At 41.4% G+C, this 23,741-nt stretch overlaps 1 protein-coding gene across 2 annotated transcripts; it reads right to left on the minus strand.

Moving 5' to 3' along the window:
* Positions 1-474: 474 nt before the first annotated feature.
* Positions 475-23,674, minus strand: rnf38 (ring finger protein 38). 2 transcript variants are annotated; one of them, XM_028018327.1, is made up of 13 exons: positions 23,536-23,674; positions 21,952-22,626; positions 10,883-10,944; positions 5,923-6,125; positions 4,863-5,244; positions 4,609-4,773; positions 4,198-4,362; positions 3,790-3,969; positions 3,601-3,704; positions 3,412-3,496; positions 3,211-3,332; positions 3,021-3,120; positions 475-2,890 (listed from the first exon to the last, which is right to left on the minus strand). In XM_028018327.1, exons 2-13 carry the CDS (start codon positions 22,544-22,546, stop codon positions 2,828-2,830), a joined length of 2,226 nt encoding a protein of 741 aa, XP_027874128.1. In that variant the 5' UTR covers positions 22,547-22,626; positions 23,536-23,674; the 3' UTR covers positions 475-2,827. The 2 variants fall into 2 exon arrangements, with proteins under 2 accessions (XP_027874128.1, XP_027874129.1); XM_028018328.1 differs by lacking the exon at positions 23,536-23,674 and adding an exon at positions 23,070-23,183.
* Between the last annotated feature and the right edge of the window lie 67 nt (positions 23,675-23,741).

Genomic DNA, 23,741 nt, shown 5'->3' on the forward strand with positions numbered 1-23,741 from the left:
GTTTTTAAACACAACACTATGAACAGGTATTTGCTTTAGCGGTGCACTTTTGTGGCTTAACCTCCTTGTAAAAGCTCTTTGCCTCCTGCTGGACATCCGTCAAACAGACAGGGTTAAACTGCGATCCTTAAGCCACATAAGGAGCTACTGCTGCCATTAACTTTACAGTTTCTTGAGCAGAAAAAATTACTGCAGTGTTCGTCGTCTCCTCAGAGCTTTCATTTAAAAAAAAACAACAAACACTTACAGTAGTTTTGTGTATCAAAGCAATTCATGAGTTTCGCATTTCGAACAAATGAAGTTTTCTGTGATGTTTTAACTTTTTGAGAGGCATCTATAGGGAGCCTTCCAGGATGACAGAACTACACTGCCACCAAGAGCTCTCATCGTGAAATTACTAACATCTTTGAAAACCTTTACTGATGATGAAATGCAAAACAAGAGCTCAAGACAAAATTCTCAACAAGCACAAAGTTAGAAGAGGATGTTATACATTTATTATTGGGCCAGCTTTTGAAATCCAAAAGATGGGGGTTGGTGGAGTAAGGGTTTAAAAAAAATCATTGCACTACTTAATAAAGTATTACCATAAGTAACTCTCATACAAAATGTACAAATGTTTGTTAAAAATTTCATCATCATCATCACCATCATCATAAGCCTTCAAATGGTTTTGGTTACAGATATAATACACAACAAAACTAATATAACACCATTTGAATAATACAGTTTCAGAGTTTGAAGGAAAACTTCTCAAACAACCCAGGGATCAGAATGAAAGAACGAATCATACCGTTTGCGCCATTTTCTAGCAGATAAAAACAGAGGAACTGAGGTAATTGCTAGTGTACCAGAAAACAAAACAATGCAATCGTACGACAAAAATAAAAAGGATGCATAAAATCACACATACGACATCTAGAAACGATGCAGTCCATACTGATTCCAATGATTTTTCTAAATGGACAATGCAGAGGAAGAGCGTACATAAATAACAGATTTCGACATTACTGTAGTTTGCACATGATGGAAAGAAAAAAAAAAAAAAAACATCTGGTTCGAATGCGTTGGTTGTCCTATGACGCGAGTTGGACCTGGAGAAGACGCATTGGTAGAAAAGGCATTTTGGATGCAAGCCTCTAAAGATGGCGCAATGAACTTTTCAGAGCACTTCATGCGGTCTCTGGAAAATATTGTGCATTAAGATGAAACAGGCAGCGAATACAACCTAACAGTAGTAGTTTGAATGGAACATCTTTTTATATTATTATGATGAACCAACATAAGGCCAAGAGCAAACAAGCAGATTATCCCCAAAATGTTCCAATGAAAGGTGGGATGAAAAAAATCTACAGTTTTTGCTCCTAAATCTAACTTCAATAGGTGAGATGATGTGCATAGAAAGCAATTATCTGAACAATCTACTGCTTTGTAGTTAAATACTTTTTTCCTTTTGCTGCTGAGAGTTAATCTGAATTGTTACCAATACCAACAAAAGGACGCAGCGTGATCTTTTACTTCCTCTCTTTCAGACAGATTCAGATTTAAAACCCCATTTGCCTGCATCACAAGCAGAACATGTCACTATATAAACCAAAAAGACTCAGAAATAAGCAGGTGTCTCAAGAGAAAGTGAAAACCAGTTTTGATTGAACTCAAAACTGGTTTGTTCAGAACGCAAAGAAAGCAACGCAGGAATTCAATCGCTGTAAAGTGCTGAAGCCTTAGATCTGCCAGTGAAACAAAGTGGAGCCACTTAAAACCTGAAAAGAGTGTCAACGTTGTTCCTGGTAGACGATGAAAAAATGAACTGGATCGCTGCCTGCACAGAAGGTAACCAGCAGACACAATAATGTACTTAAATGACTTGTTCCAACCGTACGGAGAATAAATTAAAATTTTTGCAGAAAAGAAAGCTTGATTTAAAATTCAACTGCATTTAAATATTTCTGAAGATTTGTTCACACGCCAGACTGAATCCATATTTTACTATCAGATGCAACGTCAATGTGTGGTTAAAGTTTATGATTTTACAAAACAAGAAAAGTCTACTTCCCAGAGGATATAAACCTTACTTTAGAAATTCCCTAAAATTCTCCAAAGTATTCTCGACTTCCTTTAAGTTCAAATCAATCTGAGAGGGGAAAACAAATTCTGCAAGTGTAGTTTATTTAGTTTCCCTTTGGGATCAATAAAGTATTTTTGAATTTGAATTGTTCCAATAAGGAACTTTTCGTCAACAAAACCACAATGACTTGCACAGAAAGAACATAGTGTCTGTGCAAAGTATTTTATTGTCATTCCACACAGTGAAATAAATCTTTGTTTCCCTCCAAACAGGCTGCTTTAACCGTCAGGAAAACAAGGATAGTAAGAAATAAATCTCTTGCGTTCAATTCAACTCCCTTACAAAGAGCAGAGTTTTTTTCACAACAAAATACAAAGGCTGAATTAAAATAGCAAAAATGTTTGTCATAATCCTTAGAAAACCAACTTTTAACAAAGACATCCTTCAAAACAATTACACGTAGGTCCTGTGTTGAGAAATGGGAAAGTATTCATGATGACATTAAAAATGGATTTGCAGCTGGGTGTGTTAAGAAGGTAATTCACAGCAACCGTCAGAAGATGGCAGACTAGAAGATGAGTTAAACAAAACAGAAGGCTTCAGAAGTCCAAGTATAAAGTAAGCAAGATTAAGCAGCAGGTTTTGACACCTAAATGCTGTTTCATGTGCAGTGGTCCCAGTCGTTTGACAGAATGAGTCGGTTCACTTTTTATGGTTTACGCATCCAAAAGAGGGTTTGGGGATTGTGGTTGTCTGAGGTCACTCAGAGTCCCGCTGGACCTCAGAGGCATCGGCTCGACAGATGGGGCAGGTGCGGTTAGCCTGGAATAAAACCAGGACGTTCCAACAGTGAGAAATGAAACTTATGACTTCATGTAGAAAGAAAAAACGTTAAAGACAGTTGCATTCAAAACTGATTTTCCAATTTTTTGAGAGCGAAAACACAACTCACCTTAAGCCATTTGTCAACACATTTGGCGTGGAACTCGTGATTACAGGGGAGAACTCTGAGAAGCTGGCGGGACTCGAAGTCACACATACAAACGACACATCTGCAGTAAAAAAAATAAAAAAGCTGTTAAAACTGCTGCCTGATGGGACAAGAGGAAAAGCACTCCAAATAAAAAGATGAAGCTACTCACAGTGTTTGCTCCGACTGATGGTTGTTGGGGTTAAACCTATATGATGGAAGCTGTTCTATATCTGCCTTGGTTAGACCCCTGGGTTTGGCTTCCCCCAGACGCTCGGCGAGGTTCAACAGGGCCTGAAGATTTCATATAGATAGAAAATATTCATCTTCTAGTTCACAAATACATTAAGTTGCAGAACTCAGTTTGTCCTACCTCATAGTTTTCCACCTCTCCATCATCCACATCCAGCTCTAGGCTGATGGCAGGAGCCACATTCGGGGGAACAGGAAGCATTGACCTGCGAGTTATAAACAGTGATCAAAATATGCCGCTGGCATCGTCATAATGAAGTGCTCACCCCATACATGGCTTAACACGAGGAAGGGGGGCAAGAATACTTACAAGAAGTAAGGCAGGAAGCTGGGGTGGTACGGAGATGGGGGCACGGCCTGCTGCGAGCGGTAACGGCGACTGGCGAATCGCCGAGGCATAAAGTGGGGATATGGCTGCAAAAAGAGAAAAAGCAAAGCAACAATTTAATCGTTGAATCGATGAGGGATTTAAAACAAAAGCAAAAACCTATCCCCCTACCAGTGTGAAAAGATCTTGCGACAGGGGGTCATGGTGTGTAAGGAACTGGAGCGGAGTGGAAGGCGGCAGGGCGGAGGGAGGCTGGTGGTGGTGGTGGTGATGGTGGGCGTAGCTGAAGCTTCCTCCAACAGGGAGCTGCTCTCCCACTATATCAACCTCGTTTTCAATCCTCTGTAAGGGCTGAGATAAATATCCACAAAACCAAAAATACACATTAATATGGAACAAACTGCTTTATTTTGTGGTAAATCTGAGCAAAAGGAAGTACTGCAGTGAAATTTATTTGATGGCTATCTCATATTGCCCCGGTGTACGCTATACTTCTTGCATGGCTTTTATTGCAATTTTCAAACTATACAAACTAAGCAAATGTAAAGGGTAAGCATTAGTAGCAGATTGTTCGCATACCGATCTTGGCTGTTGAGTCTGAAAAGGCAGGAACTGTGTGGGCAGGTGGGGCGGATGGTGGGAGAGATGAGGTGGAGGAGAAATCAGGAACTGAGGGTCACTAGACAGTAGTGAGGGAAACGCATAGGAAACCGGCAAATGATGCATTGAACATGCCTGTAACATCTGGAAAAAAGGGGCGAGAAAGAGAAAAAGGAAGTCAGTCAAAATAAAAAGACACTACTTTTTAAAATATCAACTGTAATGTGCCATTTTTGCCACAAGGTGGCAGCTGTGACTTAGAAACCAACTTCCTCCTCCAAACTGGGAAATATTAACACACGATAAACCACTTCCTTTAAAGCACAGACCATGGAAACTGCAAACTGTACAAACAATGCCACATGTTGTACACTGAGGAGTTTCTCTCACCGGATGGTAGTGTTGTCCAGCGCTGAAGACCACACTACAGGTGGGAACCTGCTGCTGAGAGGAGCAGGAGGGGGGAATGTGCTGACCGCTACACAGAGGCGCTGCCAGGCCGTGTGGAGGGACAGGGGTTACTGTGTAGGAGACGGGTATGTTGCCCTGCTGCAGCTGAAGACAATACAAGCAGCTCACATAAAAACACACACACTAACCAACACAGGTAAATGTCTCCAACAGTTCGACAGATGCAAACTAACCCGATCGTGCAAGTCCAACACCATGGCTCCTTGCTGCTGTTGTGTTGCATGATGTTGTTGCTGGTGGTGAGGATGGTGATGATGGGGGTGATGATGGGCAGCCGGGTGCAACAGTTGCGACGATAACGTGGGGGGGTGGAAGGCTCGGGGCTCCTCAGAACCTCGGCCTCCTCCGCCGGCTGTGGGGGGCTGAGGATAAGTGCTTGGAGTGTGTGCTGGGTACGTCTGATGTGCCGAGGGAAGGGGGTTGTGGCGGTAGTTTTCGTCCTGACGCTCAGACGGTGACGGGCGAAGTGTAGGTCCTTGAGCAGAGGGATGGTGATGAAGAGGTGGGTGGCGGGACGGCCTGGAGAGACGGCCGCGTTGGCGCCTCGCGGGCGGACTGCAAGAGGGGACAGCAGACCGTTCGTTTCATTCAGAGTCTTGCAAAGATATTTACACAGCTGGAGATTTTGCACATTTTGTGACGCTACATCCACAGAAAGGAGTACATGTGTAGGAGGAAAAACAGAGTTTTCAAACTTGTTTTAAATCCAAAAAGTGTGGTTGTCAGCTTGTCAGCCATGTCTTCACAATTATACCATATTCTAGTTTTGAATGATAAACTGAACAACCCATGATGTTCAGAGCTTGATATTATAGCTCACTCTGCTTCAAACTTTTACTTCTACTGTGTTCATTTAACAAATATTTGTTTCCTTCACAGAAAAGCTGGATTTGTAACAAAACTGAAGTTCACACAGGTGGATTTACTAATTAGAAGCCTACTAAGGCCAATTGGGTTTATTTTTAGGGATAATAGTGAAAATAAGGGGTGAAAACCAACCTCAGAGATTTACATTTGCAGTACAATTTAAAAACCATGAGTCATTTGCCTTCTATTTCAAAATTATTTTCTGCTTTGCGTTGATGTATCAAATAAAAGCCCAATGAAATACTTGATAAACCACAAACATCAATGTTACAAAATGGGGGAAAAAGCTTAAGGGCTGAAAATACTTTTGGAAAAACACAGTACTTAGGAGACTGTGGTACAAAAAAAACAAACAAAAGATTCTACCTCCGTCTGAGTCGTGGAGGAGTGAGGCACCTCTCCTGGTGGTAGTGTGTGTGAGGGTGAGGTTGCCGCCGACTCGGAGGTCCTGACTCCCATGGGCGGATGGGGGGCGACGGCGTAGATGGCAGGGGTGCAGATGAGGTCAGCTGCTCTAAAACGGACTGACTGGACAGCCTCTGGCGCTTCGGACTGGGGCTTTCCTCACTCTGCACAAAGGAGGGGGGGAAACAGACGAGTATTGTGTTTAGTGACCCAGAGCACTCATATCAAATACATCTAGTTCACCACTCTTTGTCCCTCTGGGGTACAGTCCATACTGCTAGACCCTAAAATTCTTTGTGGTACAAAGCATGCCTCTTTCCCCAGGTTTACTGCATCTACGAAGGGGAGCTTTTTACACCGCGAGCACACAGCGGCCCAGACGGTTCAAAGTTACTTCCTCTCAGAGTGAGGAAATGCAAACAGGAGACAAGCGCATACAAGCCCATGTGCCAATCGCAGGAACACGCCCTCAGCTGGACATGTATTTTCTTGTATAGTCAGAATAAAAAAAAAGGCGGCAATGTACGCAAACACGGCAAAATAGCTGCGCGTGTAGTCATTCAGTTATCACTGACTCAAGAGTTATCATATAGTGTTTCCATCCCTTCGACTCATCTGTGAGTCATGTCACTTACAGTCAGCCAATGACTCTCACACTTGGCACATGGTGAGGCAAGAACACACACAGAGCTGCCCATGTTTCAGTTACTCATTCTCCCTTATGATGAGTCTTGCGGTACTCAGCAGGACAGCCAGGTTCTTACACACACGTGATTTCTACATCCACCTTTCCCTCATGTTCCCCAAACGACACCCATTTCAACAAACCTTCACTCTAAAGTAGGAAAGTCATACTATGGAGTTTTATTTTTTGTTTGTTTTTTTTTTTTTTAAGTGACTCAGCGAGCAACTTTTTCTTGCACCAGATCAAACACATGTACAGCTCAGCAGCCCTGAGAGCGGCAGTACGATAGCTAACAGGAAACAGCTGGAGAGCAGACTGCAGAAACACACGCAGTTATGGAAACGCCTGCAGACATGCGCAAATTCACACATGAGCAATTGCCACTGTTTCTGCAGCCCATAAACACGACCTTCTGAAGATCTGCAGAGGCAAAAAAAAAAGTAATGTGTTTGAACTGTGGGGCCATGAAGAGTTTACACTAATAGTTTAGTCATAGTGCTGTGGTTTGATGAGAGCCTGAAGACTTCGCTGGATGTACTAGAGCAATTTCCTTCAGTTGGTGGTCAGAAAGCAAGAACTGGGAAAGTATTGAAATATAAAGATTTAGAGATGGATTGAGTTACAGAAAAAAAAAAAAAAAACATGAGGTAGCGGTCGGAGATGTAATGATCACATTTGAGAGACCTTTTCAAGCCTTTCTGGTTGAGAGCAGTTGCCACACTGTGTTAGTAGTGGCTGTAAAAGACGGTTTTACTGTTTTTAAACAAGACAAAATGATTACTCTAAAGTAAGCTTCAGGACAATTTACTCGTTTCTAATTTAAGAAACACTTTGTAAAATTACATTTCAGGGCATGTGGCTACTTTTAGCATCTAAAAAAAGCTGGCCACAAAAAAACCCCCTCCAAAAACACAAAGTGGCGTGGGTAAAATGAGCAACATCAGTAGTGCCTCTGTTTTGCCACCCTAAATTAGCAGCTGGCATCCCTCTGTAGAAAACTTCCTATTAAATAGCTTCCAACAGCTTTTAAGATACACATTTTTTCCCCTCTTTAAAATATATAACCCACTGAAAACAGCCAACAGAGTATTATTCCTAAAGCAACCACTTCCACACTAAAGAGTGTTGTGTTTAGTGCAAACAAGTACTGCTAAGGTATGGTGAGTTTACTGACCAGCCCTGGATTTTTGAAATTTCAGACCTGCTGCTCACCTGTCAGGATGGGTGAAGTTAAAGATGATGCATGAAAGAACAGAACAGTTCAGCTTTTTTTTTTTTTTTTTTTTTCTTATGGGTGTGGTATGTACTTTCCAAGCACATCAAGCAGCTATGTTACCTTCATTTGTTATGAACAGTTGTATATATCAAACATGACTTAAAATAAATTTGACACCTTGTAATTGGCCTCTGTCTCTTTAAAAAGCTCTTCCCAAGACCCTCCCTTCAGCACATCATTACAACAATTCTTCTCATTACGCCATTTACAACAGTTCTTAGAAACGCTGGACTGAGAAGTAGTTTGTATGATAAGCTCACTTGCAGGTATGCAGTTCCACCAATTGTTTCCTAATTGCTGATGTCACTAGTTTGGAGGAGCAGCTCCAAAGAGGAGCTATGTGGAAATAGGTGGCACTTTCTAAGAGCAGGAAAATCAAGGATTCCTCAAACATGATTGAAAGAATCAAAGCAACACTCCAGGTATGTTTTCAATGAGGGAATGATATTAAAAAATATATACAAAACTCAAAAAGTCAATTTTACATAAAATTGCTCCTTTAAAACATTTCTCTTCAAGAGTCAAGACACTAGTCTCCAAAACTGCAAAGCGTTTCCCTTCTTGTAACTTTAGTGACGCCTTCAACTTGTGTTAAATTACCTATTTTTGATTTGGCAAACATACTGAAGAAATTAAGTGTATCAGAAACATACTAGTGCTATGTAAAAGGACAGATAACACCTGTTTAGGGTGATTTCATTACAGTCAGTCCAGAAAACAACATCTACTCCTCTCCATTACAGAATGAAACAGCATCCCCTATCTGTTCTTCTTCCTTATTGGCTCTTCTAATCCACCCCATCACCCCACAACCTCTTTACCAGACTCGGCCCCAACCCCAAAACCCTTGGGACATGTACTGTGCCCATTTTCATATCTGAGTCAGACTCTCACCAGCGCACTCTCCCTACCCTGCTCAACAACCTCCACCCACCCCACCCCCTTTCCCTTGTATCAGATAAACTAAACCCATCTTTACCCCCCCACCTCCCTTATTCTTTGGCTCCATCTTCTTGTTTTTTTTCCCCCTTGTGTCTATCTGACCTGTCCCACACTCGGACTTGAAATCTGAGGGGACAAGAGAGGTTGAGAAGAAGGGACAAATGCATACGTACACTCCACAGACATGCAGACTATTTCCCATTAGTATGAAAGTTTGATGGGCCTGTCTCCCTCCGTTAGAGGGAGGGGAACATCATCAGACAAAGGAGTGTATGTGTCCTCAAGCAATATGCTATAATTTGGCCTCATGTTCCAAACTGCAGGTTTGTTTGCTGTGTTTGAACATATTTTCACAAGGCTTAAAAAAAAGGACACAAGATGAAAAGCTAAGCCAGAAGAAGCAAAGTAAAGTGCTCTCTGACTGATATTAAAGCAAGTCTTTGAAACTATGCACCCATCCATCCACTTCTCTTCACCGTCACTGTATTCAGTGCATGTAGAAACCAGGCGGGTCAGATATCCTGACACACCCTTCCACATTCTTTTTAACAACATCCCCACTCTGCGTACATGCTTGCATCGACTCTCTCAGTCAGCGACTACGGCCTCCAGCTGTTGTGGCTTCGCCATCATTGCTTGGAACCAAAATAAAGCCGGGCCTGCCGAGATCATGCAGGACAAAGCAACAACCGAGTCCATGTTTTTTGTCTCTTCAAGGCAGTCGATTTTCTATTATGAAAGCGCATACTGAGCAAATATGGCCGTTTTCTGTTTGAGATTCATTAATATTTACCGACATGCTTCCAGTAACGCTAATCAAGACAATTTCAAAGCTCGTCTTTGGCTCTTCCACCACTGTCCCTCCCTTCCTCATCCTGCTTTTGCTTCGCTCACTCCAACCAAGTTCCACAGCTGGAGACTGAAATCATTAGCAACACCCCTCCCCTTTCTTCCCTTCAAGCTTTCCGCAACACTTCAGTGTCCAGCCTCTCCACTTTCTCTACTTTCTTGTTAATATATGCATGCTTTTAAAAGGTGTTCACTTGTGGTTATTAAAATCATTTACTGACTTCTACTTGAACTCCCTCAAACATGCATTGCAGGCTTTTTTCAAGACATTTAGGTCAAACATACTTTGAAGCAATGTTTCTTTTTTTTCCAAAAAAACTTAAAAGTAACTAAAAAAAACTCCTTCACTGATATAGAGTAACTAAATCGCAGTGCTGTGATTTTATTAGTGGAAATTGCGAGAGGAAATTCACAAACAGCTATTGGCAAAGTCAAACCCGATCCTCTCATGACGGCATTGTTGTTTTCAAAAGAATGACGTTCCAGCTCAAGCAGTCGATGTTTTTTTTTTTTAATATTAAATTTGTCGTTTACCATAATTTACTACTTTGCTCTTGTGAGATCGTCACAGGTAAAAGGGCGTTAGCAAACTATTATGTTTGTAAACATTCTGTTAATATATTTAGGACTACTCGCTAATCTATCATTTATGGCTTTCTTTGCGACCACTTTTTGTTTTCAGCACAATCATGTTTTTAGCATCTCACAGACTGCACACCTGTGAACCTCAGTCTGATTCTTTCACATTACCATATAAATTGCACACATTTAAGTAAAACATTATCAGAGAATTGTTTTACTGTTTCCTTTGATCAACTAATTCAGAATCAAACTCTTAAGCCAAATCTTCAGTGGCCCACTTTTCCATTCACAACAGATTGGTTAAAACATTATAATTAGCGGTTTGATCAGGTCAGCCAGGAGTAGACTTGCTTAAGTTGGGGTGTTGTGAAGCACACTGACCAGTCTCTTGGAATAAAAAAGGTAAAATCTCTGGATTAATTCTTTACTCAAATGCCAGCATTCCAGCATTCTCCTGAAAATATTCTTCACTCAACAACCATAATATGATTTATTATCCATATTATAGTTTATTATCCAAATAAGTCCTAATGACAACCTCTTTGTTGAATAATTTTGGCCTTAATAATGAGTGAATGTTGGCTTACCTTATCCCTCTCCTCTCCATATGCATGGTCAGGGTGGCAGTGATATGCTCCACCAGAAGCCCCTGCACATAACGAAAGCAAAGTAGGTCATGAGCTGTGGGAAATAACGATTCAAAGATGATAAAATATAGTTCACAGATTCCTTACAAAGATTACATACAAATCTTGGAGTTTTATTTTGAGAATCATGATAACTGAATGCCCTTATTTTCTCCATCTATGCAGGACTGTAAACTTAAAAATGAGCCATAAAATGAGTTATTACTGTAAGGGACACTATAGAAATAATGTAAATCTTTGTATATTGCTGGACCTGATAGATCAGGGTATCCAGTTATTGTGCAGTAAAATCTGTTTATTTGCAGTTTACTTAATCCTTTTGTTGTCATTTTCCTAAAGCCACCTGGAACCGGAAAACAACAAAGACAACATGTTTGCGAGAAAGGCCACTGACCACGTATGCAGCATAAAAGTCACTGAAACACATATGGTGTTCTCTTGGCTCAGTACGTATACATACACAAACAGAACAAACACAGTAATCCAGGATTAGAGGAGCTTTCAGATGATACTGCCGCTTGCATCACCGCTAAGACGTTTACTCTTTTGTTTTACCACAATCCTTTCATCTTTTTTATTATCTTTGTCTATTTGCTTTGACTTTTCGTTTTTTATTTGTTTTTTTTCCCCCTTTTGCGGTGGCCAAATCTTTGGTCGGGTACGTCCTGATCACAGATGCTGGCACCGGTACGCGCTCCAAGGGTAAACGCTCCCAAGGGCACGCCAAGCGAAGCAACCTCTACAATAGAAATGAAGAGAGGTAACCTAGAAGGCATGCGAGAAGAGTCCTTTATAAAAGAGCTTTACACCTATCAGTTGTTTGTGAGGATTTTTTTTTCTGATTCTAGTCTCCGTCTTTGAAGAAAAGCTCTGACTGACAACAAAGTAGTGCATGTAGAGGAAATGAAAGACGAGGCAGACAGAGTTAAGGTTTTCAGAAGCCCTCAATCACCAAAAAAAAAAATTCTTCTCGTTCTTTTATCTGGATAGGAAGCAACATAAATAACGTAAAGGTTTTATTAGTGAGGTAAGAATATAAAAAATAAATAGCTAACACCACAAATCCAGTGAGACAATTTAGGGCAGGAGAACTGACGAAGCATTCATGGGACTCGCTGGCTGCATAGCTCCCCTCTATGCAGGACTCATTCACTGATCACAATGCGCCAAAATCCAGCTTCCTCCCTGAATATGGTCTCACTCACACATTGTCAGAATCCTGTAAATTGAGTCAGAGGCGAGTCATTCAGTTAGACTCACTCTATAGAGAGCAACACTGAGGCAACAGAACATGTTTGAATGACATCATACCCGCTGTTGGGGTAACAGACGACACACTATTCAGCTTTGCAATCTGGGCCTCGAGGACGGCTGAATAATAAGACTGCAGTATCAATTATAATATACGGGGAGACAGTCAGTTCTGACCCTATATCTAAGAAAGTTTAATCAATACACTGAACTTGGAACAAAAGAAGCAGAAAACACAGTCAGCACAAAACTGAATTGCCTGTACTTTGGTGAAAGTAGATAGATGTCAAGAGCAACAACAACAAAATAGTCATGTTTGTCTAGTCTGGGGTGTAATTCACAGGTGAACATCAGAAAAAGTAAGAGCTGGTCCATGAAGAAAACACGAAGGAGGAACAACATGGTCTGTATGGATAACCTCAAACATAAGATGTAATAGCAGCAGATGTGTCCGCTTATGCTTCAATATGTGGATCACAAACTTTCCACTTCAAAATGGAAATGCAGCATTTCTATTTTCAGTCTCAGTTTTCTATTTTTTCCTTCACTTTGTATGACATTATGAGCACAAAAAATGACCTGCTTGAACTTTTATTGCCAGCTTTTATCCCACCAATCACTAAATAACTCAGTTTGGCAGACAGGTAAAGTGTATCTAGTCCAAAGTCATTAAACATTAATCAATACTTTGATGATTGTACAGTGAACTAAAACAATTATGTTGTATTTTAGTGAATGAGTAGTTTAAGCTTGGTACAAATTCCAGCCGGAAAAAAAGGTTACATTTAATTCAGTTTTATTAATATTGCACCTATTCACAACAAATGTCGTCTTCAGGCTCTTCACAAAAAAAAAATACATTTCAGTTCAATCATACATAAATCCCAATTGATTCTAGTGATCAACCAATATAGTAAGCTCAGTTAATTATTCAAAGTGGTTTAAAAAGTTTCTAACCAGTTTGTGTTATCACAGAGTGACATGGACAAGTGAAATCAACGTGGACATACTTAAGGAAGCCTACTATTTATTATATGTCAAGAACTCCACCTTCTCTCTCAATTTTGAAAGTCAATTTAAAAATATGTTTGAGTTTGCAGACAGGAGATTTTATTTTCTAACTACACGTTAAACTACCACCGACTTCATTCTGCAGCAGAAGATGAAGAGCAGCTGTGGAGGAAGGAAAACGCCGGTGACAGGAAGAGGGCAAAGCGGAGGTGAAGAAGAGGAGGAAATGGATGCAAGAGAACATTAAAAAAGTGTGAGAGCATCGAGGAGGAAAGTTTGACAGGAAAGGACGCGGAGTGGAGGAACAAACATGAGGAAAACGACTGGAGGAAAAGCGGCAGTGGAGGGTGAGGGAACAGCCAGACGGAGCAGAGTGGGGGTTGTGGCTTCTGCTCTTGACTGCTATTGATTTTCTGTACGACTCGGAGTGCATCAGCTATTTCTATCCATTTCCTCCACTTCTCCCCTCCCTTTCTCATCCTTCCCCCTTGCACCGGCTAAGGTACCCTCCTTCTTCGTATGCCTCCTCCTCTTCCTCCTCACACTTTCCATCCCTTCATTACATCCCTCCCTGCCAGCGATCCATTTCCCTATCAGCCAACCTGTCTGTCTCCCATATATTCCAGCCGCTTTATCACACAGCATCCACATTTCCTGTCCTTGCCCTATCGCGCCATCTCTGTCCGTGATCCCCATCACCCCCCTTTTGCGCTCCAAGGTAAACTACCTCTTCCCGTTCCGGGCGACAAAACCACTGGAGAGAGCAGCTGGTTTGACGGATAAGAGCCGAGATAAGAAGCAGGCTGTACTGTAAGAACAAAACAGCCCGATGGACAGAACACCGACTGATGCAGCACTTGCTAAAGAAAATTGAACATATGTGAAACACAAACCCACACATATGCGCGCACTTCTCACATCACCCCGCCTCCTGAACACATGTCACTGCACATTTCACACTGAAGCGGAAAGCTGTCACAGAACATGTCGGGTAAAGATTGCCCAGATATTGCTTGTTTTGAATATTTGATGGTACAAATGTGTGTTCGAATTCTGTCTTTTGTATATTTTCCTGTCGAGTAACATCTCTACCGTCACTATGTTCCTTTCATTTCCTCTCTTTAATGCTGCCACATTAAAGGTCCTTATCCATCTTTGGCTCTCTGGAGTAAAATTAAACATTAAACAAACTGCTTGTGAGCAGAAGTTTGTACACTTCATATTGAGAAGAATGAGTGTAGAGGTAGCAACTTTAAGCTAGCACACAAACCCATTTATAGGGAAGATTAAAAAAAATAGATGACTCTCCAATTTAGAAAAAAGTTAAAAGGGAAGCACTAATCAGTTGTGTGAGTCCACTACTACTCTAAGCAAAGACAATTATCACAAAATTGGCATTTTAAACCATTTTTAGCATCTTATCCTGATAATTAGCACAGCTACCAATACTAAAACTTTGGTCTTTGTGTGCGCTTTCTAGAGAACACAGATATTCATCTCATCTCTGAGATTTCCAAAAGGCTACGAACACTTCCAAATCCAGCATGACTGAAATGTTTCGAGCTCAAAAGGATAAAACAGAGCAGCTTCATTTAGCCTTCCTATTATCTGCTTTAAGACTCACTTTTGTGCAGCCCAAAAGAACCACAGTCAGGTCTCAGCGTTTCAGAGAATAGCCTCTTACATTTCTGTGCGTCAACCAACTTCATTTTGAACTCCTGACTGATGCTGAGAACAGCCAACTTCGAGTCTTTCTCTCTCAGCAACAGCATCTACACAGAACAGCAGTTGTAAGCTCAAACAGACATTGTGCCTTCAATGATAGGAAAAAGATTTGATTTTTGAATTTGCGACTGGCCCATTTCTCTGAGCAATTCTAGTTAATAATAGCCAATTTAACTTCATCATTAAGTTTTTTTCTTTAAATATGCATCAATACCATACCACTTTTAAAGTTGGAGCCAACTTTTATGCTCAAATTTACTTGGAAACGCTGTGTATTCAAACAGAAACGATGTATTTGAGCATGAACAAGTGTAATTTTGTGACGACTACTCCTGACAAATCAAAAAATAATCCCTGTCCAAAGATGACAGATTTAATTTAGAAAGCACCCTTAACAGTAACTCAAAGCCTAGCCCTGCCAGAGTGCATGACGAGGCCCATCCAGCTTCAGAAGAAAATCTATGACGGTATTTCCACCTGTCATTTGTGATTCTTTTCCCCTCATTTGAACTTATGAATTTAAGTGCAACATGCTGCTGCTTTTCCTGACATCCTTTTAGAGATCTGCCATTATGATCGTTTTAGAAGTAAAGCCTTACAACCTGCAAGCACAAGTTTCTGACAGTCCCCAACAGCGCAAGTCACTGAGGAAGTTTGTGACGCATGAAACGCATGAGGCTAACCACTCCTTCAGACCATATGATATTACTCACTCTATATTCTGCATTCACAGCCAAAATCTTCCTTCCCTACCCCATAGACACAAATATAAAACAGCTGATGAGCTGTGTTTCTACATAGATGGCCGTGGTGGGGTGGAGATATGACTGAAACACAAAAAAAATGCTCCCAACTAACTTCAACTGTATTGTTAAAACATAATTTGAACTTGTGTCGAAGTCTCAGTTTGTATTTTTGTACCACAGCGTAATTTATGTGCTTTAAAATTGAGTACACGAGACCTCACTGCAGATTGAAATTCTCTAAAAATTAATGGATATTTGTTAAAGTGGGGTAAGTGTATGAAATGATAAAGTAAATAGCAAAAGAAAAAAAAAAAAACTTCTCTTCGTCTGGTTTTAAAGGTTATACATGGGAAACTTGTGATTAACAGTTTTCTACCATTCCTGCAGCATGTTGTGCCACATAAACAGTATGTTCAGCTGTCTTTTTTTTTACACAATACAAACACAAATTTCTAAAACTTTCTAAACTGGATGATATTTGCCATATTTTCAAGATGATGACTGAAATAACCATATTTACCTTGTATCATGGCCATGGATCATAATATCTGAAGGGCTTGGAGAGGGAAGAGTATGTACTGAACTTGTTTGAGTAGTAGAGTCCTTTCTAAATTATTCACCCCTCTTGAACCTTCTTACAGTTTATCACAGACAAAAATCCGGTATATTTTACTTTGTTTCAATTCTTCAAATAAAGAATTGAAGAATTTTGAAGACTAAGGAAAATTATGCCTTCTTTTTATCTTCTTTGTGTTTTCCCCAGCTTTTCATAGTTTTTAGTTGTTTTTTGGGGGTGTGGTGGGAATATCTAAAATATCTTCCAGTTCCTGCGTCATATGTTCTTTACAAAATTAAAGTTTATGGCTCTTTGAGAGAGCAAAATTGCATTACTATGCCATTATCAATATATTACTTGAAAATGGTCTCAAAACAACAATATTATTGTTTATCACAATGACTTCTGGGACAATTTGTTGTCATGATGGGTCTAGTTGCCAGCACTACAAGAAGTGATTTGGTTTTCTACAACCTGAAGATCAACTTGGATATTAGACTTGCTAAATAATCTTTGAAAAAGTTTCAATGTCATTCCCATTTCATAATTTATTTAGACAACATTGGGAAATTGTGAGATAAATTTCCCAGAAAAGGGTTATAAAAACAAGTGAAATTTTTAAAGACCACGTCTCAGACGACGTTGCAGTCAATGTCCTTCTGAACTCCAGCCAACAGATTTGCTGCCATGACAGAACCAGGCCTCATCTCCTGAACAACTGGCTTGCTTAAATCAACAGAGACAGCCGGTCAACATGCAAACAGTCGGGGCAAACAGCACCTCCTGCCCATCCTGCTTCCTCCTCTCGGCGCTCAGTCAGGGGCTGCTCTACAGGTTGTAAGCTCAGAGGCTGTTTGCAAGTCGGGTTTCCTCTCTGTGCTTTGCTTACAGTGTTGCCCGTGATATCCTCCTCCTCCTGCCAGCTCCGGTTCGTGAGGTTTGCTCACATGCTCACTTTCTTAATACTCCCAGACCTCCATCTAATTAGCTCTCCCTTTTCTCTCCTCAACCTCTTTCTGCACCTGACCCTTCCTTTATAACAGAAAATGCGCGCTGCGCTTCCTCGCAACTCCAGTAAACCTGCCAAATCCCACACATGACGTCTTTTTAAACTGACCCTACTTTTTTTCTGGAACATTTTTTGCACTCTTACTGGCCTTTCTCTTCTTTTTATATTGACATTTCTTAAGGCTTCAACTGACCTTTGGCATTCTTTCCCTCTTAGAAGTACTTTTTCCAAACCACAACAAAGCCCATCTCTTAGATTTTAGGCCACATTTAAGGTCACCCGTCCACTCTTCCAGGAATCCTCTCCTCCTGACCAAAGTGACTTCTTTGTTGTTTATTTGAAGTGAAAGAGCATCACGAAACCCCTACTAGTTGGTAAATCAGAGTGAAAGGGTTTCTCTTCGCACTGCAGGGGGTTGCCTGGGTGCCAAGACAAAGGAAAGTAAAAAAAAAAAAAGAAGAAAAAAAGAACTTAAACAATGTGAATGTTTCTAGTTCTGTCAGCGACAGAGGGATGAGAGGTAGATGTAGAGTGGCTGTAGGGTCTTCCTCTCTGCTGCTTTGGGCAATCCATTAAAACGATCCCTCCATTAGACAAATGTGAGGGAGGAGGCCAAAGAAAATGGATCGGAGGGGTACAGAAAGGGTTGGACGATCCGGAGGGGAGGGAGAAGGGAATGTGGCTAAAAGAGGACAGGCTGTGACAGAGGTGGGACAGAATCAGGACAGGATATCAAATGCTACAGACAATGTCTCCCCCCCTTTTTTTTTTTACTCAGATCAATCTGGCAGCGCTTTTTGCACACTTTGGGAACACTTATCTCAGTGGACGTTACAATTCGAAAACCAGGTGGGCACAGTCATGTGCGCAGCAAACACGACGGTCTGTCAAAGAAAAAAGGGAGCACTCAAGACAATAAACCAGAATGAACAAATGAGGTAGAGAGGACAAAAAAAAGGGGACCAAAAGAATTACAGCAGACTACAAAGGGAAGAGAGGAGAGAGGGAGCGGGGCGGGGACTGAAGAGTTACAGGACAGCTTTATCCTTCATGTCCAATGCAGGTGACTAGCATGGGAAGGATGGATTAAGTATCTCTCCTTTTCTTTCACACTCAGCCAACAAGGAAGGCTGATTCTGGGAATGAAGCGAGGGTCTAATAAGGGGTGTTGTGCTGGGAAGAGTCCAGATAACCAGCTGCTTTACTCTGCTAAAAGAATATTCAACTCCTAATTATCCTGAAACGTTTCTATCGTCAAATGAGTGATTAAAATATTACTCAGCAATAATGCCCTCCCTGTGCAATAAATTTGAGAAGTTTCTAATGCTAAGTGAAAAAAAAAAAACATTATTAAAATGTGTTGACAAATTTGTAACTGATGTTTAGCATATTGCCTGTTAGTAATGTGAGAAACAGGATGGAGGGGAACTTTGTCAGAGAGCCAGAACATGACGGGGAAACTGGACTTTGGGAATACCCCTGTTTTTATTACAATATACTAGAAACACATCAACAAAAAAAATGTTTTACCTTAATAGAACCATTTTGAGGCTGGTCAGTCCTGTCTATCCAATCAACAGGATAGACAGGATGAATGGATGTCAGAAGCTCAACAGACAAATGCTATTTAGCACCAAGAGTTAATAGGTCATTCTGACAACAACACTGCTCACTGTGGAAGTTGCTACTGAGGGAAGGGGACTAAGGGTTAGATACTGTCAATATGGGAGGTATTCAAATCAAAGGAAAAAAACAGAAATGTAAGAAGCTATTTAAAAAGAAAATATTTTCTACAACATGAACGGTTCATTCAGGCAGCAAGAGAGAGCCACACCTTTAGGAGATAACAGGAAGGTTGTAAAGCGACTTTGCTCTATTCTATTGATTTCTTTTTCCCAATCTGTGACATGTCACAGATTGGCAATCTTTTGGAAACCCCAGAGTTCTACATTCTCCTAAAAAAATATGTACATACAAACCACCTTTTGTTATCCTAAAGATAGCTTAAACTGTAAATAGGAATCATTTTGCTTTTGGTCTATATCTGAAACCTTGTTTCACAGTTAGTTCTCTTTAACTGATATTTTAATACAGTTTTGTTTCAGGGCTTTTTATATGCTGCCTAAAGAAAAGTCTGAGTTGGACAAACTTTATATTAGGAAGTCAAAGCTTTTCCCACAAAACAGCAAATATAAGTTAATATTGTCAGATTCCCTAAATGGCTCTTCCCTTTGGATCTTAAATACAAAATTGGGATATGAACTCAGGCCTGTTTTCATTGGCAGGGATCACCATGTAGAGTGAACTGACCCTTCTTACCATTGGCTGCTCATACACCATGCTAACATCTGTGCTGCAGAGAAAAAAAATTTCAAAACAGGTTTACTCGGCTAACTAGAGGTAAAGCTTTGTATGACAATTGCCTGCAGGCAAGTTTCTGATTAATGATACGGGAGACCTTAACTGCATGAACTTCCTCTGACAAACCTCTGCACTCACCCAAGTATACATCAAAAAGAAGAAATATGTTTCTACAGAACAGTGACAAGATAAAAAAAGAAAAAAAACATCACTGAGAAAAAGATTTCATTTACTAAAGATAGTTTTTATGTTAACCTGATGTTTTTTTGGTTTTTTTTTAAACATATAATGCTGCATGACGCTGTATGAACTAGACAAGCAAGCCGGACACACGGGGGAATGGAAAAGCTCCATGTCTGTGTCCTTATCTATAGCACTGCAAAGACCTAACAAAAAAAAACAATGTATTTTCTACTGTTAGTACTCAAAATAAATAAATAAATAAATAAGCGCTCTTTTTAACATACAGTCAAACTTAAATAATCCTAATTTCAGACAAAAAGCCTTGACCAGAACAGCCCTGCTACCATTTTTATAAGACATCTACAATAGAAAGTAATGAGTGATCGTCTCCCCTGCTGATCGTAAAGAGATTGTAACAGAGACCAGGGGAGGAAATGACACAGGTAATCAGGTTTAAATGCTGCAGACATTTGTGTTATTTGAGTCACAGCTATGGTAAGACTGAAGTGCAGCCCTGTGTGCAGGTTCTGGTTCCCAGCTCAGACACTCTCACTAAATAGCCTAGCAATGCCTCCTGCCTTCAACTGAATTCAGCTTGGATCCAAGTACAGTTTATTCATTCCATCCATTGATTCAAGCAATCCCACATGTCATAAATAAGCTATTTTGACAGTGAAAATTACAGGCTGCTAACTCTGATGACGACAAGAACGTGAATGATGTGGGCTAGTATGGCAATTTCTTAATCGTCTTTCAATCTCTCTCCCATGTCACTCTAAAGAAATACAGACAATTCCTAGCCAATCAGTAAGCATGACACTGCTGAGAAAATGTGCACGGTTTGGGGGCCTGTTTGCTTAGACAGGTTCAGCTGTTTTAGTCTGGCTCTGCAGGACAGGTAATTCCAGTCTCAAATAAATGCTGCAGGGTTCTTTGAACACACCAACAAGCACTTTCTGTTTAAAGGCGCCTTTGTTTTCATTCTAATGAACCTTCAAAGACTCATTTTATATCATTTTTAATAGGAAGTTTTGGTAAGCCGAGTGCTGTTTTACTGGATAATATGACTGAGGAAGCAGAATTTAAAAATAAATGAATAGAGTTCAATGTGACAACACAAAAATACCAAATACATAGTTTCCAGCTTTATCTTTATAACGAGTTAGCTAACAGCCATAGCATCAAGATTTAGGTTGATGAACTATGTTCCCTCATAACTTTTTGGAGTGTTTTGTGTCTGCGTTTGACAAAAAACAAACGAATCGTTAACCACGCTAGGGAGAAGGTGAAACTCTAGCTGAGGTGTTTCTATGTTACATGGTTCACTGCACTTGAATTGCTGTCTGAGAGTGACCCTGCATGTACACCCAGCAACCACCACACACTCAAAGTTCATCTTTGTTAAGGAAAACGTCAAAACATAAGTTACCAAGGCAGCTGCTGGTAAAAACATAACTCCAAGCGTCTTTAGAGCCAACACAAACTGCAAGCGGACAGGACTTTTTTTGTAGACCTGGACATAAACAAAACCGAATGCATCATAGCCAGAGCTACATCTTCAATTACATACTTTCAATAAAGTTAACAGAGTTTGTAAAGTGTCTAATTGTGCAATTTGTTGTTAGAAACCGCATCACCAAATAGCCTAGTATTACTCCACATAGAAAGGAACAACCCCATGCCTACTTCGGTCAAACTTTAGCCTGTGAACAACGAGTCTTGTTACCTGGCTACAGAAGTGTTTGCAGAATTGACTAGTAAATGTGGAGGTGCTGCACCGCTTTAACAAAGTGAGGTTTACATCCTGTTCTCAGCTGGTCTGTTGGCTTGAGGCTGCCCCAGTCTACACACACACCAACAAAAATACCGCTGCTGTTCATTAAACTACTGGATAAGTGTTAACTCTGCACCGCCCAGACAAGCCCATGTAACACCCCATCTAATTAGAGCACATCAAACGTCTCCGCACATACACAAACAGTACTGTCATGCCAGCCCTACAGGGCAGTCACCCCCTCACTGTTTCAATTTGGCTCTAAAAACACCCCCACCCCCGCCCCGCCCCAGACTGTCATCCATCCCTTCAAGGCAGAGGTTGTGTGAAAACAAAAGTCCAATAAACGTGAGACTTCTCCATCACTGACAAAAGTCGAGTGGGGACATGTACCTGTCATCGGGATGTGGTGCGCCCCGGGCACTGAGGGGAGCCGGTGAATGCCGGGAGGGGCGTTGCTTCCCGGTGCTCGCTGCTGGTTCTCCGGGTGATTGCTGTGAGCTCCGAGCGGTGCGCAGCCGGCTCCATGCTGCTGCTGCTGCTGCTGCTGGTGGTGGTGGAGGAGGTGTTGGTGGTGTTGGTGGTGGCTGGACACCGTAACTCCGGTGTTGTTACTCCCAACCCCGTACTGCTGGTAGTATCCAGACCGAGAACGCGATCGAGTCCGAGGGGGTTCCATAGTCATTTGGTGGGAGTGAGAGAGGTGGAGGAGGAACGAGGAGGAGGCGGCGGTCGGGGACTGCGGCGGAGAGCCGCTGGTCGAACCGGGCTGTACAAAGCTCCGAGCGCCGCTGTGGCTGAAACTGAAGCCCCCGAACCCCGCTCTGCCCCCCTCGGCGGCCCCGTACTCTGTACGCTCCGCCGACTCCGCCGCCCCCGCCTCTTCGAATAAATCAGCCCCTTTAGGGACAGGCTCCGGGGTGGAGGGCAGCCGGGGGCAAACTCTGGGCTCCTGAGTCGCTGGCTGTCCAGCGGTTGCGATTGGCATTTCCTTTCGGGGGATTTCCTCTACTTCTTTTTTTCTGAGCTTTTTCTCTCGTTTCCTCCCACAGTAGCAGCTTTAAGGGGCTGTTGGGAGAGAAAAAATAAAAGTTTGAGAATGAAACAAGTTAAAAATGTATGTTAAGAAAAGTTAATGCTTAGTAGCACTTTGTCCACTACACACACAACAAAACTGGTTCAACAACTAGCGATAAACCCCCTTCACACAAACTCTTGACACAGAGACGATCCTCAATTTCGTATTTAATACAAATAAGCGTAAATGTAAGGTTTTAAAGTTAAACAAAAACCCCGCTTTGAATCAACATTTATTCAATCGCTCATTGACAACGTTTACTTAATCGGAGTTTAACTTCGGGGGAGGCTAACGCTGGGGGAGACGCTAGGGTTAGTGCGCAGAGATAAACGCGATATTACAATTTTCTAGCCAGTTAAACAACCGCGTTTCTATACCATTTCACCCAGTCACCACTGTGTTTTCTCCTGAATTAAGTTTACATTAACTTTACCCTTTATTTAAACTTGTTTAGCCAGTCTGCGTAATGTCGCTCGTTAGCTTGGCGAGCCTCGCCAACCAGACAACCCCTCCTCCAGCAGCGACCAACACAAGAGGAAAAAAAAAAGAAATCCCGGAGCTAACGAGCAACGCCACAAATCCCCTTAAAACGCCGGGTAACTGGTAACAAAACGTTAAAAAAAAAAAAAAAAAAAAAGAACCAAAAATGGTTTAAGTTTGGCTCTTGGCGTTACGCGGAGTCGCGGGGTGGTGGTGAGTCCCCCAGCTGTGAAGACGCGAACAGCGAAGCGCTGAGAGGAAGATTGGACAGGAAAAAAGTGGTGAATCTAGAATTGGAAAGAAAGAACCGGGGCTAAAATTAACACGGTCAAGAGATAAGACCCCGCCTCAGAGAACGCCGCTGAAACCAGGTCAATTTCCACCGTCCTGGAGTACGTACTTTACCAGAAAAGTCATACCTTCAACGCGCTCCTGTCTGTCGATATTATTGTGAGCGTATGAGCCCAGTGTGAAATGTGACAGACCGTCAACGCTCAAGTCGGATTTCACGACGCTCGACCAATCGATGCCAGAGAAAACGATCGTGTTTGAAGTCTCTCTCTCTCTCTCCCTCTCCCCTCCCATATCCACTACAATTGCTATGCTTAAAGAAAACCAGTGCACA

The sequence above is a fragment of the Xiphophorus couchianus genome, chromosome 5 (assembly GCF_001444195.1).
Source record: "Xiphophorus couchianus chromosome 5, X_couchianus-1.0, whole genome shotgun sequence".
NCBI classification, from domain to species: Eukaryota; Metazoa; Chordata; class Actinopteri; order Cyprinodontiformes; family Poeciliidae; genus Xiphophorus; species Xiphophorus couchianus.